This window comes from Orussus abietinus, unplaced genomic scaffold (genome assembly GCF_000612105.2).
Source record: "Orussus abietinus isolate OABI.00-Male unplaced genomic scaffold, Oabi_2.0 scaffold149, whole genome shotgun sequence".
Lineage (NCBI taxonomy): Eukaryota > Metazoa > Arthropoda > Insecta > Hymenoptera > Orussidae > Orussus > Orussus abietinus.
Genome location: NW_019394571.1, coordinates 53,861 through 81,130, shown reverse-complemented (window position 1 = coordinate 81,130; position 27,270 = coordinate 53,861). Strand labels below are relative to the sequence as shown.

At 38.1% G+C, this 27,270-nt stretch overlaps 1 protein-coding gene across 8 annotated transcripts in view; it reads left to right on the top strand.

Annotated features, from left to right (window-relative positions):
• Positions 1–27,270, top strand: part of LOC105703375 (oxidation resistance protein 1) — a 121,901-nt gene that overhangs the window by 85,631 nt on the left and 9,000 nt on the right. For all 8 annotated transcript variants that reach the window (XM_023432742.1, XM_023432741.1, XM_023432749.1 and 5 more), the window contains 8 exons: positions 11,131–11,359; positions 13,675–13,832; positions 15,738–16,130; positions 16,581–16,778; positions 16,863–17,219; positions 17,334–17,482; positions 20,507–20,670; positions 26,544–26,706. In XM_023432742.1, coding sequence (XP_023288510.1) covers positions 11,131–11,359; positions 13,675–13,832; positions 15,738–16,130; positions 16,581–16,778; positions 16,863–17,219; positions 17,334–17,482; positions 20,507–20,670; positions 26,544–26,706 — 1,811 coding nt within the window. The remainder of the gene's footprint in view (positions 1–11,130; positions 11,360–13,674; positions 13,833–15,737; positions 16,131–16,580; positions 16,779–16,862; positions 17,220–17,333; positions 17,483–20,506; positions 20,671–26,543; positions 26,707–27,270) is intronic.

The following is a 27,270-nucleotide window of genomic DNA, read 5'->3' as shown; positions in this document are numbered from 1 at the left end:
CCGAAACTTTGACACATCCCTCCTGATCATCTAAGAATTGTCCTGACGCATTCAAAATTTGGATTTCTTAACAAAATTTGTTAACTCAGCCCAGACCAGAACCAAAATGGCGTCGAGCTCTCATATTTCGATTAATATATAATTATCGAAGGCTCCGATATGAGAAACGAAAGGGTCAGGACAATTTTACGACAATTTAGAACACTCTAGTAATCGATAAACTCGCATTTGAACGGGATAAAGGCAAAAAAAGTATTGTATGTGCTATGCTAAAACGATGGGAATACGAGGTCTCGGAGGGAAAATTTAATTGACCTGGAAATCATAGATGGCGCAGGGGGTCCCTCTGCAGTCAATTAGGGCCCCAGAAAGCATGAATCCAGAGGATTTCTGGAGTTTTACTTCGATTTCTTTATAATTATTGTACGAATACGACAGGTGGAGTATGCCATTTGGTACAATACCCAATATAATTCGACCCAGCTGTCAATAGAAAAACGAACGTCGGCAACGTAGGCACTTAGAAAAGTCTTCTTTATCGACATCGATCAAGTTCCTCGACGTGTTTCACTTCACCTTAACAAAGACTGGTCGATGCAGAGACAGGTGGAAACTTTGTCATTCACGTGGAATGGTCCGTATGCTTGCCTATTTTGTAGAGTTGTGCAAGTCGGACACATGGGCGCGCGTTGCGTTAGGAAATAACGATTACATCATTTTTCCATCACAGCGCTCGTAGATAAATTCTTTCCTTTACCAGAAGCAAAGTCCCTCGTAAATCTGTCGATGGTAAAACAAATTCGAATCAAGGGATCCCGACATCAGCCGTACTCCGCGGAAGCTTAAGATGAATTGAAACCCTCTTCAAATCAGTCGATTTGAATACAACACTTTTTTTGAAGGGTATTAAACCAAACTGTCCGAAACTTTGACACGTCACTCTTGATCATCTAAGAATTGTTTTGACACATTCAAAATTTGGATCTTTGAAAACATTTTTGAACTCAGCCCAGACAATAACCAAAATGGCGTTGAGCTCTCATATTTCAATCAATATACAATTATCGAAGGCTCTGATATGAGAAACTAAAGGGTCAGGACAATTTAACGACAATTTAGAACACTCTCGTAATCGATAAACTTGCATTTGAACGGGATAAAGGCAAAAAAAGTGTTGTATGCGCTTCTATGCTAAAACGATGGGAATACGAGGTTTTGGAGGGAAAATTTAATTGACCTCGAAATCACAGATGGCGCAGGGGGTCCGTCTGCAGTCAGTTAGGGCCCCAGAAATCACGAGTCCAGAGTATTTCTGGAGTTTTACTTCGATTTCTTGATATTTATTGTACGAAAGCGACAGGTGGAGTATGCTTGGTACAATGCATTTGGTACAATACCCAATATAATTGGACCCAGCTGTCAATATAAAAACGAACGTCGGCAACGTAGGCATTTAGAAAAATCTTCTTTATCGACGTCGATCAAGTTTCTCGACGTGTTTCGGTTCACCTTAACTCCGTGAATTGACATTCTCATATTAGAATTCACGAAGAAGAGACCATTAGGTTTTGCAAGATAAACAATAATCATACACACTTTCGTTTTACTACGACCATCGCGTTTGATTGCATCGATTCGATGAGTAATTCTTCAAATGAGATAAATATCGGATAAAAGATACCTTCGGAACAATGGAATCCGGGTACATTGGGGAATATTTTCAGGATGTCTATTTTTCAAGATTGTTGCCAAGTTAAACATGCCGCTCCTTTAGAAATGCTCATTTGATTTAACATTCCGTCGGTTGAACCATTTGTTTTCCCGCCCCGTGGGAAATGTCGCTAGGTGCCTTTCGATTTTTATGACGAAACCGTGGACAGGTTGCCGCGCTCGTAGGGCTCCTTTTTTCTCGTCAACTTGGCCATTGTTGAACACCCTGTGTTCAAGTTAACGCGTGGTTCGCCAATACCGCCGGAATGCTCGCAATTTCCTGAGTCCCCAGAGCTCTCGGTAGACATTTTCGAAATTCAGGTCTTCGAGATCGTAGGCACGCGAACGCGCCAACTATGTTCGAGATGTGTTGAAACAGCGATGTGGACCACAATCGATTAAGGTGAAGTAAAACACCCTTCAAATCAGTCGATTCGAATACAACACTTTTTTTTAAGGGCATTAGACCAAACCGTCCGAAACTTTGACACATCACTCCTGATCACCTAAGAATTGTCCTGACATATTCAAAATTTGGATTGTTCAAAAACATTTTTTTTACTCAGCCTAGACCAGAACCAAAATGGCGTCGAGTTCTGATATTTCGATCAATATACAATTATCGAAGGCTCTGATATGAGAATCGAAAGGGTCAGGACAATTTTACGACAATTTAGAACACTCTGGTAATCGATAAACTCGCATTTGAACGGGATAAAGGCGAAAAAAGTGTTGTATGCGCTTCGTTGCTAAAACGATGGTAATACGAGGTCTCGGAGTGAAAATTTAATTGACCTGGAAATCACAGATGGCGCAGGGGGTCCCTCCGCTGTCAATTGGGGCCCCAGAAGGCATGAATCCAGAGGATTTCTGGAGTTTTACTTTGATTTCTTTATAATTATTGTACGAAAACGACAGGTGGAATATGCCATTTGGTACAATACCCAATATAATTGGACCCAGCTGTCGATATAAAAACCAACGTCGGCAACGTAGGCATTTAGAAAAATCTTCTCTATCGACGTCGATCAAGTTCCTCGACGTGTTTCACTTCACCTTAACGAGCAATCCACTCTTTATCCGAAACGCAGGATATTTACTGGATATATCGGTAAAATTCAATGGCCCTTGTACTATCGCGCGAGGGATTTCAATTTCAGAGGAATTGTTATTTCGGTACTCGTACCTCGTTATTTCCCCTCCCTTTTGCCGAATTATCTTCAAAGGCTTATCACCCGATTGCACGTCAATAATTTAATTTCGGAGGCTAAGAGAATCCTTGTATTCGATTAAATTAACCACAATGCTGCACGAAATCAAATTTTAACAAGGATTCATCGTGCATGATGTGCGTCTATAACCGTTTGGTGTGAGATACCTTCAATGTAAAGAATTATATATCTGACAGGAATGGTTACTTATTCCTCGCTGCTTTTAATGCACCTCATTGAAATTGACGTTACTCCGTAAGAAATTATTTCTTAACTATATCATTTTTAATTTAGTCGAAAAAAATGACACGTACGCAAGCGTATTCGTTCTTCCGAAATATTTTAGATGTTGTTTCTTAGTCGAACAGATTTACGCTAATAGTTTATTGTATAAACATCTTTTCACGTTTTTCAAAGATATTTTCTACATTATTTCTGATATTTGTAGTAACACATGATAATATTTTCTATTTAGTTCAATCACCTGCGGGTGAATTCAGGGACAAATTGTTCGATCCTACATGCAGTATCTTCATAGCTTACTGAAATATCGTTACAATGTTGATAACAGCTAATTCTGGAAACTATTGATTGCCATTCTGATATCTAATCTATTGACGTTGCCGTGGCAGAATCGACACGATTAGCGTTGTCTGGCTGCCACCACACGTTCCAGCCCCTTAGGGCTCGTTAATCGATTAATGGCACTAATCAAACTATCACAGAGCATTAGATCACTGGGAACGAGGCCGTCTTTGGCGTCGATCTCGATCAATGGAGCCGATCGCGGCCAAGATGCGATCCAAACTTCTCCATTCTTTCTCCATCGAGTTGTAAACTCGTCTTTGAAACACGCTAACAAGGGAACATTCCCAAGTGTCCGCCTCCGATCTTATTGAGTTTCATATATGTTGAAGAACACGAAAATCTAAGCGACACGTGCTTTTTTATATCTGCAATGGTCCACAATTAAGAGGTGAAACAACCCCCCAAAGTTTAGCGAAAGATCGGTTTTTTACATATTTTTCGTAGGAGCAGTGGAGGGATTTCGACGAAACTTTGCATAAACGTATTCTGTATAAGGACGGTGACAACACAATATTGTTCAGGAATGTTGCACCCCCTCAAGGGGGTGAACTACCCTTCAGGTGACATTTTTTTGTAATATCCATTAAACAAGCACTCCTACTTAAGTTCCACTTACGCGATGTGATTGCTCGCAAAAAATTAAGAAATACGTGTTTTTTTCTTTTTACCAATAGACATTTACGCATCGGTTGTAAACAATGAATGTAGGTGATATGTAGGTATATCCCGATTACCTTTATTGGGTTATATTGTGACCAATTCATCGTACATAAGTCGTGTCAACGTGGTAATTCTTCAAAATGTCATTGATTTTCATAACATGCAATTATTTATAAATAAATTAAAAAATAGGTTCAGAGGCTAAATTTTTTTCGCAACGGATTCAACGATGCAGTCATCACCCGTTTCCAACTAGTAATACAATCTCCGTGGTGAAACGATAAGATTGGATTTTCACTGTTTTTACGAAAAAATAGAGTCAGCGATATTCGATACCTTAGGTACGAGAATAGTACATTCAAGAAGAGTGTGTGTATAAATATTAATTCTGAAATTAATCAACAGGAAGTTATAAGAGAATATTTTTTACATCTTTCTATAAAGCAGGGGATTATTTAATATTACTGATCATATTTATTACATATTTATTACATATCTATTACAGTAGTGGCTATGAAAATCAATGACATTTTGAAGAATTATCGACGTCGACCAAGTTCCTCGATGTGTTTCACTTCACCTTAAGGTGGCAAGAAATGGCATACTCCACCTGTCGTTTTCGTACAATAATTATAAAGAATTAAAATTTGATGAATGACAATTAAAATTTCACTCCGAGACCTCGTATTCCCATCGTTTTAGCATAGAAGCGCATACAACACTTTTTTTGCCTTTATCCCGTTCAAATGCGAGTTTATCGATTACCAGAGTGTTCTAAATTCTCGTAAAATTGTCCTGACCCTTTCGATTCTCATATCAGAGCCTACGATAATTGTGTATCGATCGAAATATGAGAGCCGACGCCATTTTGGTTCTGGTCTGGGCTGTTAAAAATTTTTTTCAAAAATCCAAATTTTGAATATGACAGGACAATTCTTAGATTATCCAGGGTGATGTGTTAAAGTTTCGGACAATTTAGACTAATACCCTTAAAAAAAGTGTTGTATTCGAATCGACTGATTTGAAGGGGGTTTCACTTCACCTTAACACGGGCGAGACCTCCGCGATTCCATTACCGAGAGTAAGCCGGCTGGAATCAAGACAGCAAGAAATTCCCTGGCCGGCTTTTGTGGGGAAGAAAGCTTCTCTCAACGGAAACGCGTCGAGTCTCATCTGATAGAAAACGCGACTTTGAAACAATGCTTCCCTTCTTACCGCTATTCATGAAGAATAGCTTTCGTCTTCTGCTCCTCACCTCTTTTTCGTCCCCTCCCATATACGATCCTCTTTCTAGGTCTGTGAGTCTGATTTTGTAAGCAAAGGATAGAGCTAAGGATATAGACTCGAAAGAATCCCTATTTCCTTAGCTCTATCTTTCGCTCACATTTTTCCTTGTCATTTTTTCCGCTGCCTATTATTTTCTTTCTCTTCCTCTCCTCGCCGTATTTAAATATCTCTTCCTCTTTCCTAACTAGTTTCGTACAGTCTTTTTCTTCCCGCCAGCCGGAGTAATGGCGCCGCTTCTTCTTCGACCGTCATTATCCGCGAGTATCTGGAACAGGAACTCGAGTCGGTAAACACGCCTCATTTTGCAAGGGTACTGCCACTCGGACACCTCGAGCATGCTCTGCCTCGTCCTGTCCCTCCCAGCCAGGAGTGGGAGGAAGAGACACCTGCAAATGGCGACTGGACGGTCCTGCGAACCTCTGCGGAACTTTCTCCGGCTTGTTCACGCTCGAACGGCTCGAAATTCCTGCCTCGTGCAGCCGTGACCGACCGCCGAACGCTATTCCCAGCGATTGCACCGACGCGAGTTCATTTCTCCGTGCAAACGACAATATTAAACCTAGTTCATGCTTTCGCGCTTCTTTTGATCTAGGTGATGCCACGTAGGCGCATCCGCACTCTCGTCCCCTTTTAAAGCGAAGTGAAACACGTCGAGGAACTTGATCGACGTCGATAAAGAAGATTTTTCTAAATGCCTACATTGCCGACGTTCGTTTTTATATCGACAGCTGTATCGAATTAATATAAGACGATACAGCTGTAAAAGTATAAAATATGTACGGAAAAACGTACGATGGTAAACGGGGAATATTAGAATTACGTAAAGAGAGGTAATTATATGGACCGCGCTATTTTACTTTAGTGATTATACCGATAGCAATCGATTTCGATAGCGGGGTTGCTAAGCCTAATTTAGCGGTTTGACTTAGATCGATGTAACTACCTGTTACCGATATTACACGTATTTTCTAACACTTAACCCTTTGCGGACGAGACTTTTCCATTATAAAGGCTTTCGGGCGACTATTTGGCGACATTCGTCCGCAAAGGGTTAAGGTGAAATGAAACACGGCGAGGAACTTGATCGACGTCGATAAAGAAGATTTTTCTAAATGCCTGTGTTGCCGACGTTCGTTTTTATATTGACAGCTGTATCGAATTATATTGGGTATTGTACCAAATGGCATACTCCACCTGTCGTTTTCGTACAATAATTATAAAGAAATCCAAATAAAACTCCAGAAATCCTCTGGATTCGTGCTTTCTCGGGCCCTAATTGACTGCAGAGGGATCCTCTGCGCCATCTGTGATTTCCAGGTCAATTAAATTTTCACTCCAAGACCTCGTATTCCCAACGTTTTGGCATAGAAGCGCATACAAGATTTTTCTTTGCCTCTATCGCGTCCAAATACGAGTTTATCGATTACCAGAGTGTTCTAAATTGTCGTAAAATTGTCCTGACCCTTTCGTTTTTCGTATCAGAGCCTTCGATAATTGTATATTGATCGAAATATGAGAGCTGGACGCCATTTTGGTTCTGGTCTGGGCTGTGTTACAACATTTTGTTAAAAAATCCAAATTTTGAATGTGTCAGGACAATTCTTAGATGATCAGGAGTGATGTGTCAAAGTCTCGGACAGTTTGGTCTAATACCCGTAAAAAAAAGTGTTGTATTCGAATCGACTGATTTGAGGGGGGTTTCACTTCACCTTAACAGACTTCTTAGTATTTCGAAATACTAAGTGGAACGTTGGTAAAAATAATTTGCAGATTATCATCGGTCTTTAATTAAACGTACGTCATTGTTTGTTTCCTAATTGCTCTTTCGGATGTGAACACGGAATGCAAAGTTCCTTTTTCATGTTGCCTATGCCTTACGGGTCGACATGCCGTGTGCTTACCGACTCTCTAAATACTAAATACACGTTCGATTAAGGTGAAGTGAAACACCCTTCAAATCAGTCGATTCGAATACAACACTTTTTTTTAAGGATATTAGACCAAACTGTCCTAAACTTTGACACATCACTCCTGATCATCTAAGAATTGTCCTGACACGTTCAAAATTTGGATTTTTTAACAAAATTTCTTAACTCAGCCCAGACCAGAATCAAAATGGCGTCGAGCTCTCATATTTCGATCGATATACAATTATCGAAGGCTCTGACATGAGAATCGAAAGGGTCAGGACAATTTTACGACAAGTTAGAACACTCTGGTAATCGATAAACTCGCATTTGAACGGGATAAGGGCAAAAAAAGAGTTGTATGCGCTTCTATGCTAAAACGATGGTAATACCGGGTCTCGGAGTGAAAATTTAATTGACCTGGAAATCACAGATGGCACCGGAGGTCCCTCTGCAGTCAATTGGGGCCCCAGAAAGCTTGAATCCAGTGGATTTCTGGAGTTTTACTTCGATTTCTTGATATTTATTGTACGAAAACGACAGGTGGATTATGCCATTTGGTACAATATTCAATGTAATTCGACACAGCTGTCAATATGAAAACGAACGTCGGCAACGTAGGCATTTAGAAAAATCTTCTTTATCGACGTTGTTCAAGTTCCTCGACGTGTTTCACTTCACCTTAAGAATGCGTTACAGCATGGAGGGGCAGTGGTGGGAATCGTCCTCATTGGCATACTTTAGCGATTGTTGCAAGTTTAGTTATTCTCAAAGTCAAGGTTATCGGGGCTCGTGGCCTTGCTGACAAAAGGAATTCCACTTTGCCAGCTATACCTGCCCCGCGTCCGCATCGTCCACAAACAATACGTTTCTCCGGTAGGAACCCTCCTCGACATCGATGCATTCCAATGAATGGCCTCTCTGCATTCTCTTAAGGGAGGCCCGACACATAAATGAATGAATTAACGCGGCTGCAGCCTCGAAATTGAATTGAAATGGTACCGAGCCAAAGGGGACGTCATCGAGCCGCAAACAATCGCCACTGTCTGGGTCTAGGTATTCTCTCGAAGGAGTCGGAACAGTCGGTTATCAACGACTCAATACTTTCCACTGTTTGTGTGTTTCGATTATATGCGGTATGATCGCGCAAATGATACGCCTATTTAACATCTAGCAAACCGGATTCTTTTTAACCATGCGAGTCGTCTCGTATGCATATCTTTAACACTAAGTTTACGGGCGTTTTTTATATACCTGTTTCTACGAGCACCCGTCAAATTGACGGGTAAACGAAAATACGGATTTTCTTTAAAAAATCGATTTATTCAAATTAAGTCTGAATTATACGACACTAGGCTTTATGTTTAAATAAATGATTAAGGTGAAGTGAAACACGTCGAGGAACTTGATCAACGTCGATAAAGAAGATTTTTCTAAATGCCTACATTGCCGACATTTGTTTTTATATTGACAGCGGGGTCGAATTATATTGGATATTGTACCAAATGGCATACTCCACCTGTCGTTTTCGTACAATAAATATCAAGAAATCGAAGTAAAACTCCAGAAATCCTCTGGATTCGTGCTTTCTGGGGTCCTAACTGACTGCAGAGGGACCCCCTGCGCCATCTGTGATTTCCAGGTCAATTAAATTTTCCCTCCGAGACCTCGTATTCCCATCGTTTTAGCATAGCACATACAACACTTTTTTTGCCTTTATCCCGTTCAAATGCGAATTTATCGATTACCAGAGCGTTCTAAATTGTCGTAAAATTGTCCTGACCCTTTCGTTTCTCATATCGGAGCCTTCGATAATTATATATTAATCGAAATCTGAGAGCTCGACGCCATTTTGGTTCTGGTCTGGGCTGAGTTAACAAATTTTGTTAAGAAATCCAAATTTTGAATGCGTCAGGACAATTCTTAGATGATCAGGAGGGATGTGTCAAAGTTTTTTCATCGTTTTGGCATAGAAGCGCATACAACACTCTTTTTGCCTTTATTCCGTTCAAATGCGAGTTTACCGATTACCAGAGTGTTCTAAATTGTCGTAAAGTTGTCCTGAACCTTTCGTTTCTCATATCAGAGCCTTCGATAATTGTATATCGATCGAAATGTGAGAGCCCGACGCCATTTTGGTTCTGGACAGGGCTGTTAAAAATTGTTTTCCAAAAATCCAAATTTTGAATGTGTCAGGACAATTCTTAGATGATCAGGAGTGATGTGTCAATGTTTCGGACAGTTTGGTCTAATACCCTTAAAAAAAAGTGTTGTATTCGAATCGACTGATTTGAAGGGGGTTTCACTTCACCTTAACTTGATTAATGCTTAGCGCTAGAAGCCTGTCACTTCTTCGAAAATTGGTAAAGCAATTTCAACTATCAGGCTCATTGAGAGAAAATAAGTTACAGTCAAAAGTGACAACGTCATTTTTAAAGAACCAGATGTCAATAAGCAGCAAATGTGCAGAGGAATAGCTATAGACTATCGCAAGCAAGAGCAAAGTATACCTAATGATTGCAGGGGAAGTTGTTCGTTTAATTCTTTATCTGATCGGCGAGCTGCGCACCACAGGCTGTCATCAACCCCAATAAAAGGAGAAAATGCTTGCTAATACACTCTCGGCGGTTCAATGTCCGTAGTAGGCAAATTTCCTCTCGCTAAAATCTAAAATTAACACGAGACTATACTCTCGGTATCTGGTTTGTTGATTTTCCAGTCCATGAAAATTTAAATATAGACACATTGTGCAAACCTCGTTGCAAAATTAAATACAGCTCGGAGTTAATTTTCTGTCTAAATAATACCGTGTTCTCGAGAAGAAAAATTCTGCAGAATAACGAGTCCATTTAGTACGATGTATAGGAAATTTTGGATAGCTGAGCGTCCACGGGCGCGACATCGTGCCTTTTTGGTCGAACATTCTGCCTAGGGTGCGATGTGCCGTTTGACAAACTGATGAGGGATATAGCTTATAATGTTGCATCGGTGGCGGTCCGTGAAATTGCATTTCCGCAATATGTGCAAGGGGATCGGATGGCCTCTTGTCAAACCATGGTCGATCGTCCCTTGTTAGGTCCCTACCTAACATTTTATTTTAAGTAATATTAAGAAAGAGCAAAAGTCAAAATATATATAAAACTTTTCTCCAAACTGGGCCCACCGAATTATCTGAAACTTTAACACGTGATTATGGAGGCCCTAAGGAATAACGCGCTGCTTGTGAAATTTCTTTTTCGAACAAAATTTTGTACTTATCCCGGATAAGAACCAAAAAACATGTATTTTTTTTCGAAAAATGAAATTTCACGGGCAGCGTATTCTTCCTTAGAACTCCATAATCACGTGTTAAAGTTTTAGATAATTTGGTGCACCCAGTATGGAGAAAAGTTTTATAAATATTTTGACTTTTTAGTATGTATATATCACACTTTCATATCTCCTTGAATTGTCTAACGGATAAGGGCGAAAAAGCAAATGATTCTGCAATGTTGCAACGTCAAAAAGCACAACCTTATTCTCGTTGAATTACAAATTTCCAAATGACTCGATGATATTCGGAGATGAGTAATGAGACATGGCGACTTTGAGCTGTTATTTCGCTCTTCATTGGTTCGCCCTTCGTATTTAGTAAAGATATAACAATTCGAGCCTCTGTTTTATTTCTTTGTTTTATTTATTTGTTTTGTTTTATTTATTTATTTTGTTATTTGTAGCGAGAGAGAGAGATTTTGACTTTGAATAACCGATACCTGTTTTACCGACAGGTGGGTGACCGGGACACGCTTCCGTCAGTGGCAGCCAGATTCGATACCACCCCTTCCGAGCTTACCAAGCTCAACAGACTCGGAAGTACGTTTATTTATCCGGGGCAAAAACTGTGGGTACCTGCTAGAGGGGAAGGACGTCCTGGAGGTGCTGTGGAAATAGATGCCCCCAGTCCTGATCCTTGCCACGATCACGAGTCTCAGGATGATCTACCACCCGAAGAAAAAGGTATATCGAACTTATGAAAAATTCACACGTAAATGTATGGCTAGAGGAGACTGTATGAATTACCTGAATCTCGGAAAAATTTTAAACGAGAGAAAAGGGAAATCTTAAATTTCTAATGAAACGCTAACCAAGTAAATGGCTTTGGATTTTTCGACATTCTTTAAACCGACCAAATGTTTAGATGAATCGCCAAATCTTGTATAATTTATCGAATATCTGATATGTGCCCATAATTATGAAAGTGGTCTAAGTCATATATTTTTTTGTTTCGAAATTACATTGAATTAATTTCGTTTGAAATAATATGGCGTGAAATAACTGATAAACTCATTTTTTTTTTTTAATTTTGACTTAGACCACTTTCATAATTATGGGCACATATATCGAACGTATGAAAAATTCACACGTAAATGTATGGCTAGAGAAGACTGTATGAGTTGCCTGAACCGCGGGAAAATTTAAAACGAGAGAAAAGGGAAATCTTACATTTCTAATGAAACGCTAACCAAGTAAATAACTTTGGATTTTTCGACATTCTTTAAACCGGCCAAATGTTTAGACGAATCATCAAATCTTGCATGATTTGTCGAATATCTGATATATCGAACATATGAAAAATTCACACGTAAATGTATGGCTAGAGGAGACTGTATGAGTTACCTGAATCGCGGGAAAATTTAAAACGAGAGAAAAGGGAAATCTTACATTTCTAATGAAACGCTAACCAAGTAAATAGCTTTGGATTTTTCGACATTTTTTAAACCGACCAAATGTTTAGATGAATTACCTAATCTTGCATGATTTGTCGAATATCTGAGATATCGAACTTATGAAAAATTCACACTTAAATGTATGGCTAGAGGAGACTATATGAGTTACCTAAATCGCGGGAAAATTTAAAACGAGAGAAAAGGGAAATCTTACATTTCTAATGAAACGCTAACCGAGTAAATAACTTTGGTTTTTTCGACATTCTTTAAACCGGCCAAACGTTTAGATGAAACACCAAATCTTGTATAATTTATCGAATATCTGATATATCGAACATATGAAAAATTCACACGTAAATGTATGGGTAGATAAGACTGTACGAGTTACCTGAATCGCGGGAAAATTTAAAGCGAGAGAAAAGGGAAATCTTACATTTCTAATGAAACGCTAACCGAGTAAATAACTTTGGATTTTTCGACATTCTTTAAACCGGCCAAACGTTTAGATGAATCAGCAAATCTTGTATAATTTATCTAATATCTGATATATCGAACTTATGAAAAATTCACACGTAAATGTATGGCTAGAGGAGACTGTATGAGTTACCTAAATCGCGGGAAAATTTAAAACGAGAGAAAAGGGAAATCTTACATTTCTAATGAAACGCTAACCGAGTAAATAACTTTGGATTTTTCGACATTCTTTAAACCGGCCAAATGTTTAGATGAATCACCAAATCTTGTATGATTAGTCTTACCCAAATTAATCGTATATCTAAATAATGACATATTAATTTTGACACCGTTCCTATCGCAACGAACGAAACACTCTGAATTAAAATGTCAATGTACTTTTATTTGTATTTATTATAAGTGTTTTACGCACGTGTTGTTTTGCCACGTACTTTTAAACCCAAAGCACGTACCGAACGTGCTTCAGTCTTTTTTCATTTATAGAGACTGGAAAATGTTATAAAAAAAGTATGTCTGTAGGTAATCTTAATTGAATTTGATTTGAAGTTCCATACACACTTCGTATCGTTTTGTCTTGCTTTCTGTCTCTTTTGGAAACGTATATCCTGTTTGATTTAATGATATGATTTTTATTTCACTAAAATGATTTTTCTTCCGGGCATTCGTGAACTCGCGTAGAAGAAATGACGTTTTATTACTCTACATGCACGGAACGTCACGAAACGTGAAGTCGCGCAACAATTAAATACGCGTGTAAGGTAATTGTAAAGGCGAAGTGGTATCTGGCAGTATCAGTGAAGAATAATGCAAAGTCGTGTATTATGCTAGATCGTGTGTGCGCAATTACTAAGGAGCCAACCTTGTTGTTAGACCGTGCAGTAACCTACCGATTACACCGGTCTTCTTCCTCGACAGTTCTTCGAGGCTCGTTCAGTCGGTTGAACACGATTTTGACTTCCAGCACACGAGTTTTATCCCGGTCGGTCTGTCTGTCGAAAAATCCCGAACTGTTTTCCATAAGCCACCTGCCTTATAAAGACACCTCTACATATATTAAACGTTCATTATAAGGTGTATAACGTGATACTACGATCAAATTTATCTAAAATATTCTTTTTTCCCCTGCAACAGAACTCCTGGATAATTTACGGCCTGTATCTCCTAAACCCGGACACATGGAAAGAATCAAAACCCCTCTCGGCACCACCAATACGAACATGGATGATGATGAACAGCCCTACCGGGAAAGATTTCTAAAAATCGACGTTCGTCATATCACCGACGGCCAGGTAATATGCTTCACATGTTTTGCATCCTGAGGTGATTTTAACATCACCATACATTAATATGAGGAGTTGTTAATTTTATGATTTAAGTAGAAGTAGATGGTACGCTGGTTGTTTCAAATGTAGCGTATATGTCATTTACGTCTCCAAAGCTAGCAGAGCCACATCAGCAGACCCATATTAATTATACATCAAAATTTATTGCTTTTTTCTTACACAAATTTCAATTTTATTGCTCCAGCCGTTTTCAAAAAATCGAGGACTTTGCCAGCTTTTCATCAAAGCTGGCAGAGCCATTTAATAATTTGCTCAAAATTAAAAAATAAGTAGCGTAAAATGTAGTAAAAATTTATTGCTTATTTATTGCTCAGTTTAGAATTTTATTGCTCCACCCCCCGGGCACCAAACTCACCCTCTTCAAACATCCAAGGGGGACCTGCTGATCTTGCCTACCTTACCACTCCTTTTACGGAATCAAATGAATAGAATAATTAAACAGTACCTTCCTAAACTGACGGAAAATTTATTGCTCCATTGACGGCACCAGAGGACAACCCTTGGTAAACGAAAACCACCTTTCTTAAAGTTACAATAGGTTCTCATTGTTTCCCAGTCCAGTACCACCATTTTAATCGAGTGAAATTAAACAATTAATTAGTCAATACCTTCGTGTACCGGCAGAGAATATATTGTTCCACCCCTTGGGCCCAAAATCCANATATTATAAATATAAAAAGTTATGACTATACCAAGTGCTTTGACACCTAAATTAAAGATGTTTCAAAAAGTGGAGTTAGTCGATGTGTGCATTGAGCGGCTCATATCATGAATGACCACCAAGCGATAAATGCTTTTTAAGGAAGCTCATAGCAGAAGTGAGGTTTAATGCCAAATCATTGGAAAAATTCAACAAATTCATATTGATCGGAAGTCTCACGTTTGCTCTTCTCATTTTGGGAATCTCTTGTCATTTGTCCACGTTTTCATTCTTCATACATTACGTAAATTCATATACCGTAGGAACGCCATTACTAATAAGATATGTATTACCTCAACTCATTACCATGAGTATATCAATTACCATAATCTTTAGTTCTTTGAATATTATCCTAATATCTTGCCATTTTCGAGTTATTACAAAATGAATCAGACTCTCGATCCGACTCCGTCTATATTTTACGTACGTATCCTTCCATAACAATTTAATATATTCGTATTAAATAATAATAATAATAATAATAATATTTTTTGCAGTAACTTTAAATGCGAAGATATCGTAATAAACAGGGAAATTTCCCTATGCACAATTTTGAAGGTAACTTCAAGTCTTTAATTTTCGGTTTACGATAATTTAGTGTCTGTCGATGACTTGTGCAATGTAAAATTAACTGAAATTCAGTAAACCGTTACTGTGTAGCTATGGTAAAATTAGATTGGATAATCAGATCGAGAGCCTCTTATTTATAATAATCAAAAATATGACAAACTACCTCGGTAAACAAATGTGGATTATTATAAGCACCCTATTTATTACGGTGCCACTCGGCAATGACGACTTAAACTTAAGGGAACACTTAAAAATTGAAATTCACCATTTATTCGTTCATTAAAACAAAGTTGTGCAGAAGTTGCCACAAACACGAAAGGATAACTTTGCAACTTTGTAAGTAATAATTCGGACTAGAAACTGCTATAACGGGTATGAAAAAGATGCAAAATTGCAAAAGTTTTATATAGTGAGGCACCTTATACAATATTGTATAANTGCTAGCTTTGGAGACGTATGTCATTTTACTGTAGCAATGGGGCAACTATTCATAAATTAGAAACATAGCGACATCAAGGCAAAGGTTTGACATCGAAACGGATAATTTAATAATATTTTCTCATAGAAATTTATCTTTCTAGGGCGTCGTTGAAGGAGTGCTCCTGGTGACACCAAATGCAGTGATGTTTGATCCATACGTTTCGGATCCTCTGGTAATCGAGCATGGAGCGGAATCGTACGGAGTGATTGCACCAATGGAATTTGTTGTAAACGCCGTGATATATTACGATATCGCGCATATGCGAGTTAGCCATACAGAGTCTAATAATCCTGAAAAGAAACCTGATATATATTATATGAAGAAACCATCGCAAGCCGATGGACACAAATGTCAATCACCGGGCAAAGATGAAAACTTTTCGGAGCTCGCAGGCGACGACAGTGAAAGTGTTTGCAGTTGTGCCGAAAGAGACGGTGCCGCTTTTCCAAAGGCCTTCGAAAGAGATCTCGTTACACCAACTAATCTTCAAAATGTATGTACATATCAGTCGAAATGGGACTAAATATAAATACATTGCATGTCAATGAAAACCGTGGACGCGCGGTATCTTATTTTTTTGTAGTAGACATTTTCTCCAAAGAATTTCAGAAGTCTGCATGACTCATTCTTTTCTGTATTTTTATTTATTTTCAAGATATACAATGTATACTAAATAAACAAAGTGTACGCCAGTATGCCAGTATTCCCGCTATACGAGAGACTACTGTACATTTTAATATATATCTGACATTTTTATTGGAGCCAACGAGTGGAGTTCTGAAATTGTAATTTGGAAATTATATATTGTCATAGTTGTAGAAAGAAACAATATATTAAATATAAAGCGATTTTAATGGAAGTTAGATAAACTGAAAATCAGACAATTTAAAGGGAAAACTTAACTTGTTTATGGATGTATTTTCTAATGATATATTTTTTACAGGATGAAGGATCAGCTTTAACCAAAGATAAAGATAAGGATAAAGATAATGCTTCTAAAGAATGCGGTGGCGGACAAGCGAGCAAAACGCTCGAAGAGCGAAAACGTTCCTTGCTCGATCACCACTGGGCAGTTCCTAGCAAGGATCGATGTTCATTCTCTGTTGACGATGAACAGCAGGATTCTCTAAACTCGGATAAGGTACAGACCCTATTATAACGTTAAATCATTGCTTAATGTTATAGTTCGTTAATTTGAAAATATAACGGCATATCACCTTTTCAGGCAGAACCAGTGAAACCTAATGCCATTCCCGAAGACGAAGAGGGATCTCTAGTCAAACTGTCGTGTCATGACTCCGGCATCGACATCCGCGATCCTAATCCTCCGCTTCCGGTGGTTCAGCCAATTCCATCGAAGAAAGTCTACTCGGATGCAGACATAGTACTGTCCTCGGACTGGGTTCCTCCTATAACAATTGCACCGACGAATGTTACGAGCAATTCATTGGATAGCGGCTCCGCCATCAACGGCAGGAAGAAAGCTAGCTCGGTGTCCTTCAGTTTGGAGAGCAACGCCGAAGAGCAAGAAAAGGACGAAGATCATAAAGATGATGACAAACAGGAGACACGTAAAAATAAGGTACCGTCATGTCTGGCGATTAATTTGATTCCAGTTTAAGCAACTTCAGGGGTATTTTATAATATTCTTTATCACTGATTACGCGCGAAGTAAGAGCAACGGGACGTTTTTCAGATGATCAAACGGCTATCTTACCCATTGTCCTGGATGGAGGGTTTAACCGGGGAGAAGGAAGATGGCAAAACTGCTCTTGAGAAGGTCTCAAGTCTACCTAACAGCGCGGATGCTCATCATTCTTCCGTTTTCAGTAAAGTATTTTCAAGGTGAGTATCAGTGCTCGTATATCGGCCCTGAAAAAATCTGCATTTTCGATTAACTCGGTACTCTACTATCTTAAGAAAATGAAAGCCACAGCGGCATCGTAAACGCGGCTGTCCAATCCGCTTGCTGGGCATTTGATCGCGTACAGTGGATTATATCGAGTGACTTGCGTTTGTATTGCAACACGAGCCTTATGATAATCTATAAATTTGCAGCGAAAGCAATTCATGCTCCGAAAGAACGTCTTACAGGGATCAGTAAAATTCTGACGCAGTTTTTCTTCGGTTTTCGCGAATTAATCGCTTCCGCTAAGTTTCCTTAGCAGTCACGTAGTGAATGATTCGCAAAATAGAAGGTTATTTAGCCACTTGCGCACATCTGCTTTCTGCGTGTTAGGCAATCGTTATGCGGAGCGGTACTTACTCTTCCTTTCCTGCTCTAAGAGACTAAATCTTTTATTCGCGAGCGCACGTGGGAATCAGGGAAAGTTCCACCGAAACCCGTTCCCTTTGCTATTACGATTATCCTGCGATCGATTAACGTCTTAATGTCCTATTTGCATCGTAACTAACCACGAATGTGTAATGGTGGTGAACATAAGCTCGCCGATCAACCTGGTGAGTGACTTTAGCTCGGGCCTGTTCGCTAAAACCCCTAGCGAAGAGAGTGGCGGGGGCGGTAGGACCGGAGGCACTCCTCCTCTCACCGCCTCCTCTCTCTCCCAGGACAGCGTCAATCCCCAATTCTCTCCAGGAGGCCTCATCGGGTGAGTCTGATCCCTGCCTCCGTCCTACGTAACCCTTTCATATTTTTATCTATCTCTCTTGATCCAACCATCTATCTTCGCTATGTTCCTATCATATTCTTTGCCTTGGTTATTCCAGTCAACACAGTCACACATCTCGTCATGGAATCTCAGTTATTCGAGATGCAATCGTTACAAATTGACACGAATGGCGCGAAAACTCCACGAGTCGAGATCGAATCCGTAGTTTATAGAATACTTCATACAGACGATTTTCTTCAGAGATGAAGAACCTACCCAGATCTCTCGGTACGGTTATAGTCTCATACGGTACGGTTATAGTCTCAGACATTCAAGACGTTTTTGCTGTTGTCGAAGAATTTTATTAACGGAGGTAGTATTGAATATAAAGTAATTTTTGAAAATTAATCTGTATATAAAATTTATGAACGTTATGGGAGTTTGAATACTTCTTAACGTCGTTATAGTTACGATAGAAGAGAAATTAAACAGAAATAATGTATTATTTTATGTGTAAGAATTAATTAACAGATATTGCCATGTACCAATTGTGTTATTTAACTAACTGATTTTCATGCAATTTGCATCTATGGATTCATTGAAATTATAAATATCAAATAATCAATTGTTCAAAGTCTAAATTTTTGCGATATCTGTATAGTCACCAACTGAACCTGTTCATTTATGTTGAATACTTTTAATTGAATATATTCTGCTAAAAGTAGAAATAACTTAGATTTCATACATAAATCGCCGCTGGTGCATTTCTTGCTGGGTAATTTCGCCTTATATAGTAATGTTTGCGCTCGCTTTCCCTTATTTTTTATACGTATCGTTCCTCCCGATGTTAAGAAATAAAGGAAACTTGCCTAGATTCATGATATTCTCTTAGAATAAGCGTGATTGTTTTCAGCATCGTAGCCATACGGATAAATGTAAAAATTATGACCGTCTGTCTTGCTTACAGACAAACCACACAACATCCATTGAACACTGCGTCACCAACGTTATTAATTTTAATTTTACTTTCTCGCCGTATGATGGAACTGCATTTATCCTGAATGTTATCCCATGCTTACTGTTTATTTAGATATCTTTGGATTTTAAAGTTACGAATACCTGATTATTGTATCGGCTATTGAACCATATATACAAACCTGAACTCTTTATGGTCTTTATCTTTGCCTATTAAATATCAAATCTTGCTTAACATAGAATCATAAATGGTTAGCAAAATTGGAAAAAGTACATCACTGAAATGTCAAAAAATACTGAGCCAATTTTATCTTTTATGCCTTCTTGAATTTAAGTTCCTTAAGGTGAAGTGAAACACGTCGAGAAATTTGATCGATGTCGTTAAAAAAGATTTTTTTAAATACCTACGCTGCTGACGTTTGTTTTTATATTGACAGTTGTGCCGAATTACATTGAGTATTGTACTAAATGATATCCTCCATATGTTGTTTCCGTACAATATTTATAAAGAAATCGACGTAAAACTCCAGAAATACTCTGGATTTATGGTTTCCGATGCCCTAATTAACTGCAGAGTGCTACCCTGCGCCATCTGTGATTTCAGTGGCAACTAAATTTCTTCTCCGAGACTCGTGTCACCTTCGTTTTATCACAGAAACTCGTAAGACACTTTTTTTGCTTTTATCCCGTTGAAATTCTAATTTCTCAATTATTAGAGTGTTCCAAATTGTTGTACAATTTTCCTGACACTTTCGTTTCTCACATCGGAGCCTTCAATAATTGGATATTGATCGAAATATAAGAGCTCGGCGTCATTTTTGGTTCTAGTCTGGGCTAAGTTGAACAATTTGTTTCAAAAACCAAATTTCGAAAGTGTCAGGACAAGTCTTAGGCGTTCACGAGTAATGTGCTAAAGTTTCGGATAGTGTCCTTAAAAAAAAGTGTCTTATTTGAATTGACTGTTCTGAAGGGATTTCACTTCACCTTAAACTACATTCAAGCTGATAGCGCTTAGAAAAATTAACGGTGTGTAAATACTAGACTATTTTTAGCTAATCTTTACACTTGAGCACTCAGAAAACTTGTCAACAAGTGTTATCTAACGAAAGCTTGAAACTAGATTTTTACGATTTGAGAATGAAGCACTTTACAGTAAAGAAATCTGGTTAAGTACGCGTTGAAATGTCTTCATAAGTAATGACAGAATGTTGTACAATCGTCGTAACTTTGAAATGGTAGTTCCTTTTAGTAATCTGCAACTTGGTTAACCGAAATCTCCTTTCAGGCGCTCTTCGGTAGGCACATTCATAAGGCAACAACCTCTTACCTCATCTGGGAGTAGCAGTGTTGATAGTAGCAGGGGAAGCAAAACTTCAACGGCTCCGAAGTTGGACTACCGTAGTATGGTTTCCGCCGATGACATGCCAGATCTTTTCGCCAGCATCGACAGTGAGTTTCTTTATCTTTGTACACATAACATGACAACAGCACATTTGACGTAAATAGTCATTTGCTAAATTAATATCTCTTAAGGTGAAGTGAAACGCGTCGAGGAACTTGATCAACGTCGATAAAGAAGATTTTTCTAAATGCCTACGTTGCCGACGTTCGTTTTTATATTGACAGCTGGGTCGAATTATATTCTGTATTGTACCAAATGGTATATTCCACCTGTTATTTTCGTACAATAATTATAAAGAAATCGAAGTAAAACTCCAGAAATCCTTTGGATTCATGCCTTCTGGGGCCTTAATTCACTGCGGAGGGACCCCCTGCGCCATCTGTGATTTCCAGGTCAATTAAATTTTCACTCCGAGACCTCGTATTACCATCGTTTTAGCAAAGAAGCGCATACAACACTTTTTTTGCCTTTATCCCGTTCTAATGCGAGTTTATCGATTACCAGAGTGTTCTAAATTGTCGTAAAATTGTCCCGACCCTTTCGATTCTCATATCAGAGCCTTCGATAATTGTATATTGATCGAAATATGAGAGCTCGACGCCATTTTGGTTCTGGTCTGGACTAAGTTAAAAAATTCGTTTGAAAAATCCAAATTTTGAATGTGTCAGGACAATTCTTAGATGATCAGGAGTGATGTGCTAAAGTTTCGGACAGTTCGGTCTAATACCCTTAAAAAAGTGTTGTATTCGAATCGACTGATTCGAAGGGGGTTTCACTTCACCTTAATACGATTTCTTTTCATAATAAAAACTAACCGCAAGGATTATTTCTACTATCTGTTTATACTTGGGACTGAAATCAAATATATTATAGTGAATTTAAAAAGAAAAAAAAAATCAAGTTAAATGTTACAAAAATATTTAGGCAACTACCTAGTAATGCGTAAAACATAATTACGAGACGGTATTCTTCCGAAGCGTATTAAATTGCTTGCCTTGTTTAACGCATATTCGACCTTTAAATATCGATATTTTTTTATTTTTATAACATTCCACCTTTGTACTTCACATAAATGGATGATTGAAATATCTTGTTGTGACTAAACGACATCTGGTGAAACGTAATTATAATAGTAAAAAGGTGTTTAGCAAAAAATTCATTTTGCACCAAAAGTGTTGTTGTTGTGAATTACACGAATCGTTCCGAAACTTAGTCTGTAAGTAAAACGTACACAACGTTCAAAAGTCTAATATTCACTTTGTAATAACTTAGAAATGTTTAACGGAAGTAGTAATATTGAGAAGATCGGAGAGAATGGGAGGATACTTATTTGTCAACCCATATCTCTTATTCAAGTAAATCTGTAATCAACCAAATAGTGAGTATTTCTTACTGACATATGAGCCGCTCAGTGCACACATTGATTAACTCCATAAAACAAAAAGTTGAGAAATGCGATGAAGTAATGTAGATTCTTTTTTAAAATTCCTATTATAATATAACTTCAAATATATAATGTAGAATACATAAATACAGTTATAGTTTTCATCTAACGGTATATAAAATTAANAATATGACAAACTACCTCGGTAAACAAATGTGGATTATTATAAGCACCCTATTTATTACGGTGCCACTCGGCAATGACGACTTAAACTTAAGGGAACACTTAAAAATTGAAATTCACCATTTATTCGTTCATTAAAACAAAGTTGTGCAGAAGTTGCCACAAACACGAAAGGATAACTTTGCAACTTTGTAAGTAATAATTCGGACTAGAAACTGCTATAACGGGTATGAAAAAGATGCAAAATTGCAAAAGTTTTATATAGTGAGGCACCTTATACAATATTGTATAAAAATATTTTTTTTCTCGTAAATTAATTGTGAAATTTAGGATACTGAAGTAGGATACTGGACAAAGATCGCATTATTTTTTAATTATTTATGTGTATGATATGAAAAAGATTACTGTTTTACAATAATGTACAAACTTGGTATTCATAAAAAAATGAAGATTTTTTAATAACAAAGTAGGTCTTTAATAGGTTAAAGTGTTACACTGAAAGAGGTAATAATTATAAAAAGTCTTAAAAATTATTTCTTGATTTTTAAATCAAACTAGTTTGATATAGATGCTCTTAATTCTGTCAGTATACTTACTTTTTTTAACATCTTCATTATAGAAAGGTTTTTTTTTTAAATACTGTTCTTTAAAATGATTAGTGTGAATAATATTACTTTTCTAAAGGTAAACATTTTTTATCAATGCTTTGTAGCTCCATTTTTTAAATTTCATTCGTTTTAGGCCCATAGAAAAAGTCAGTTTGAAGAGTATGAAAAGGGTTAGAATTAATCTCTTCGTTACGTATGTACACATTGAAATTATTGTAATAATTTTGTTTTTTTGTAGGTAAAGAGATACTGCATGTTCTTTAGTTTCTATGTCTTTGCAAATATCACAAACACATTTTACTACCTACTTTAATTATGTTTTAAATGAACAAACACTGACTGTCTCAATAAAGCAACTATTATGCATCTTTTTCCGATCCGTTGAAACAGACAAACGGAGGAATTTATCCTCATATCTTTATGAAGAAATGCAAGCGAAAATGATAACAGAATCGTTGAATAAGAATAGAGAGAAAACGAGAGTCGCTTCGGATCTTCATTTGCTGACATGAATTTTATTGCGTGAACTTCGTTCTGGCATAACCCAATGTTTTATTTTTATACCGATGTATGAGCATACCATTTCTGGAATTGCGCATCGAATTATGCAGAAAGGTTCTCGAGCCGCAATAAAGTTTACAAATATGCATTTATGCCTCGTGGCAACTCTCATCTACTCTGTGGTAAAAGACACTTGAACCCGAGGATCATTAAAACATGTGGGATTAATAAATCGGATATAAATATAGTGACTAGAAAGAGCATAATTTATGAACACCGTACATGACTTCATTATTCCTTTCGACTGTAGTGCACTGGTAGCCGGTTCTGCAATAGCGAAAGAGCAGTAATATTCCAAAATTGAGACTGATATTCATCTTATTGCTGTACGGAACTTCATTGTAAAAAACTGTATGGCCATTGCATACACGTACTTGGCCCAAAACTCTACCGGGTTTTTCAATGAACCTATGGAACCAACACTTTTCACAAAATAAAATCAAATACAATCATATCTAGGTGGAAGAAAAATTAAAAAGTCTGTGCATCTTTGTGTCCAATTATTTTGAAATTTGCTGCATTTTCGGGAAACACATAGAAAAGTACAAGGGAAAAAACATGATGCAGGGATTCAAAGTCGTACATGTAGAGTGCACAACATCCGCTCAGCGCAGCTTTTTAGATAAATTATTTTCCAGGCAACATATCGTGTTTTCAATTTGAACCGTTGTCGATGAAATGATAAGCTTGCTCGTATATTAAGGTGAAGTGAAACACGTCGAGAAACTTGATCAACGTCGATAAAGAAGATTTTTCTAAATGCCTACGTTGCCGACGTTCGTTTTTATATCGACAGCTGTGTCGAATTATATTGTGTATTGTACCAAATGGCATATTCCACCTGTCGTTTTGGTATAATAATTATGAAGAAATCGAAGTAAAACTCCAGAAATCCTCTGGGTTCATGCCTTCTGGGCCCTAATTGACTGCGGAGGGACCCCCTGCGCCATCTGTGATTTCCAAGTCAATTAAATTTTCACTCCGAGACCTCGTATTCCCATCGTTTTGACATACAAGCGCATACAACACTTTTTTTGCCTTTATCCCGTTAAAATATGAGTTTATCGACTACCAGAGTGTTCTAAATTGTCGTAAAATTATCCTAACCCTTTCGATTCTCATATCAGAGCCTTCGATAATTGTATATTGATCGAAATATAAGAGCTCGACGCCATTTTGGTTCTGGTCTGGACTGAGTTAAAAAATTTTTTTGAAAAATCTAAATTTTGAATGTGTCAGGATAATTCTTAGATGATCAAGAGTGATGTGTCAAAGTTTCGGACAGTTTGGTCTAATGCCCTTAAAAAAAAGTGTTGTATTCGAATCGACTGATTTGAAGGATGTTTCACTTCACCTTAAGAGACGGAACCCTCATTACCTCGTGGAGATAACAGTAAAAATGTGGAAGTTATCGTTAAAAATCGATTGGTGTAGATGTCATGTAGGTAGTAATATTGCGATTCATGTTCACAATCGATTCTATTATCATAACGGGTGCAGTAACCAATTGTTATCCACTTGTTTCTTCAAATCTTCAAAATTAAATCATATTAAAAATGACATTATGATTAAGTTTCTTGTAACGATGTGCATACATACGCTTAAATATTTAAGAATAGGAGGTACATCCTGCATTACTACGACGCATCGTACTATTATATTTGACTCTAGATTTGAAGAAACGACTACTTCGTTTCACCTAGTGTAGAAAATTGCTCGAATTCTGTCAAAACGGGCAGATACTTTTTCTTTGTTTTATACAATTGAATTCATTTGACAGAATTCTAGCACATCGTGTTCGGCTTCGAGAGATATTATGCAAGACAATTGTGATCTCTCGGTACCGAACGCCATCGTATCTCGTGTATCATGAAATTTATTGTGTTGAAGCTGTGTAACCTTTCAAGCAGTTTCATCAATTTTGACTAAGGTAACCATGTAAACCTTGCTGCTAGATTATCTTTTAATGCATCTTTATGTATCTTGTTAGATCGCGTTCTCCGTACTAATCGTCCGAACAAGAGTTCTATGAACAAATCGATTAATTTCCTCGATAAAAATAAAAGTATACACCCATACTTTTTATTCTTTATCACGAGCTACCGGTGTTATCGATTAGACGTGAAATGTACGGAACCAGCATCGTAGATTTCATGATACGCGGATGATGGAATCATACTAATCCAGTAATGTCATCTGTTTCTGTTGTCCCTCTAGTCCAAGCACTTAATTTCCTCGATTTCGATGACCTCGGTAGGTTCACACTGTATTTGCTTGCTCTCTGCCCATTTAATGCCTAAATCCCCCTCCGTCCGTCTCTTTAATTTCGTCTCCTTCGCTAGCTGCCATGGATTCTTCGTCCCGGTTTCTGTCCAGTGCATTCTTACAGGCTTTTCGTTTTATGTTCGGAACTTGCGGGAAAAGTCTACGAACCCTTGGAGGACACATCTCGAGAACTTCGAAACACCCGAGCGTTTCTGTTCAGTTCGGCTGCTGCACTTGCACATCACTACAACTGTTACCGATAATTATTACTAAAAGCTACCATTGCTCCCACCGTAACTACTACTACTGCTACCGTTACCACTCCGAAGCAGTCTTTTCTATGTACAATTCTTTCGATCGAACCTGCTATACTATATGACACCTTGCCCTACGCATCATTGCCTCGAGTTATCTCCGAAAGCGACTCCATACTTGTAAAGGATCACTGTAAAGCATGTCGCGTGCGTGTGTGCGTATGTGTAAGCGCACGTGACCCTTTGCTACAAGGTGCTCGGTGCCGAAACACCTCCCAGGTGTAACATTCTCCATTCGCGAGGTCCTGGAAAAGATTTCATTCGGCTGAATTCTCCGACTCGTCAACCGGCGTGTATATTTTGCATTTCGTGTTGTGTGAGAATTAATCTCTTGGTCCGGAAGAGATACGCTTTGAATCTCGGCGAGATCGTTTCTCGAAGAGGCATGTGCACGAAGAAACTAGTAGCTGGTTACATCAACGTCGCGAGGTGGTCTTTATTTTATACACCATCGCGTCCGAAGTTCAAGCCTTAACGTTTATTAGGAAACATTATGTTGGTACTTCGAGCTACCTCTTCGCGAACGAACTTCTCCAAACCGTACCCAAATCCCGAGGGTCGTGAATGTATTAATGAATACTTTTCTCATCGATCAATTGTAACAGAATTGATACCCCGGCCTGCGCGTTCCTGTGAGCATCCTCCTCTCTATCTCAGACTGCGCACCGGGAGGCCGAAGGACAAGAAGATCCCAAAATCTACGCCGATCATGAGCTACGGCAAGAAGAAACTTCAACCCGAGTACTGGTTCAGCGTTCCACGAGACAGGTAAGATGCAAAAAGCTGTTACAACTTACAAGGAAACATTCCCAAGTGTCCGCCTCCGATCTTATTGAGTTTCATATATGTTGAAGAACACAAAAATCTAAGAGACACGTGTTTTTTTATATCTGCATGGTCCGCATGTAATGGGTGAAACAACCCCCCAAAGTTTGGCAAAAATTCGATTTGTATAATATTTTTCATTGAAGCAATGGAGGGATTTCGACGAAACTTGGTATAAACGTATTCTGTATAAGGACGGTGAAAACACAATATTGTCCAGCAATGCTACAACACCCCCAAGGGGGTGAACTACCCTTCAGGCGACATTTTTTTCTAATATCCATTAAACAAGCACTCCTACTTAAGTTCCACTTACGCGATGTGATTGCTCGCAAAAAATTAAGAAATACGTGTTTTTTGCTTTTTGCCAATAAACATTTACACATCGGTTGTAAACAATGAATGTAGGTGGTATTAGGGTATATCCCGACTACCTTTATTGGGTTATATCGTGACCAATTCATCGTACATAAGTCGTGTCAACGTGGTAATTCTTCAAAATGTCAT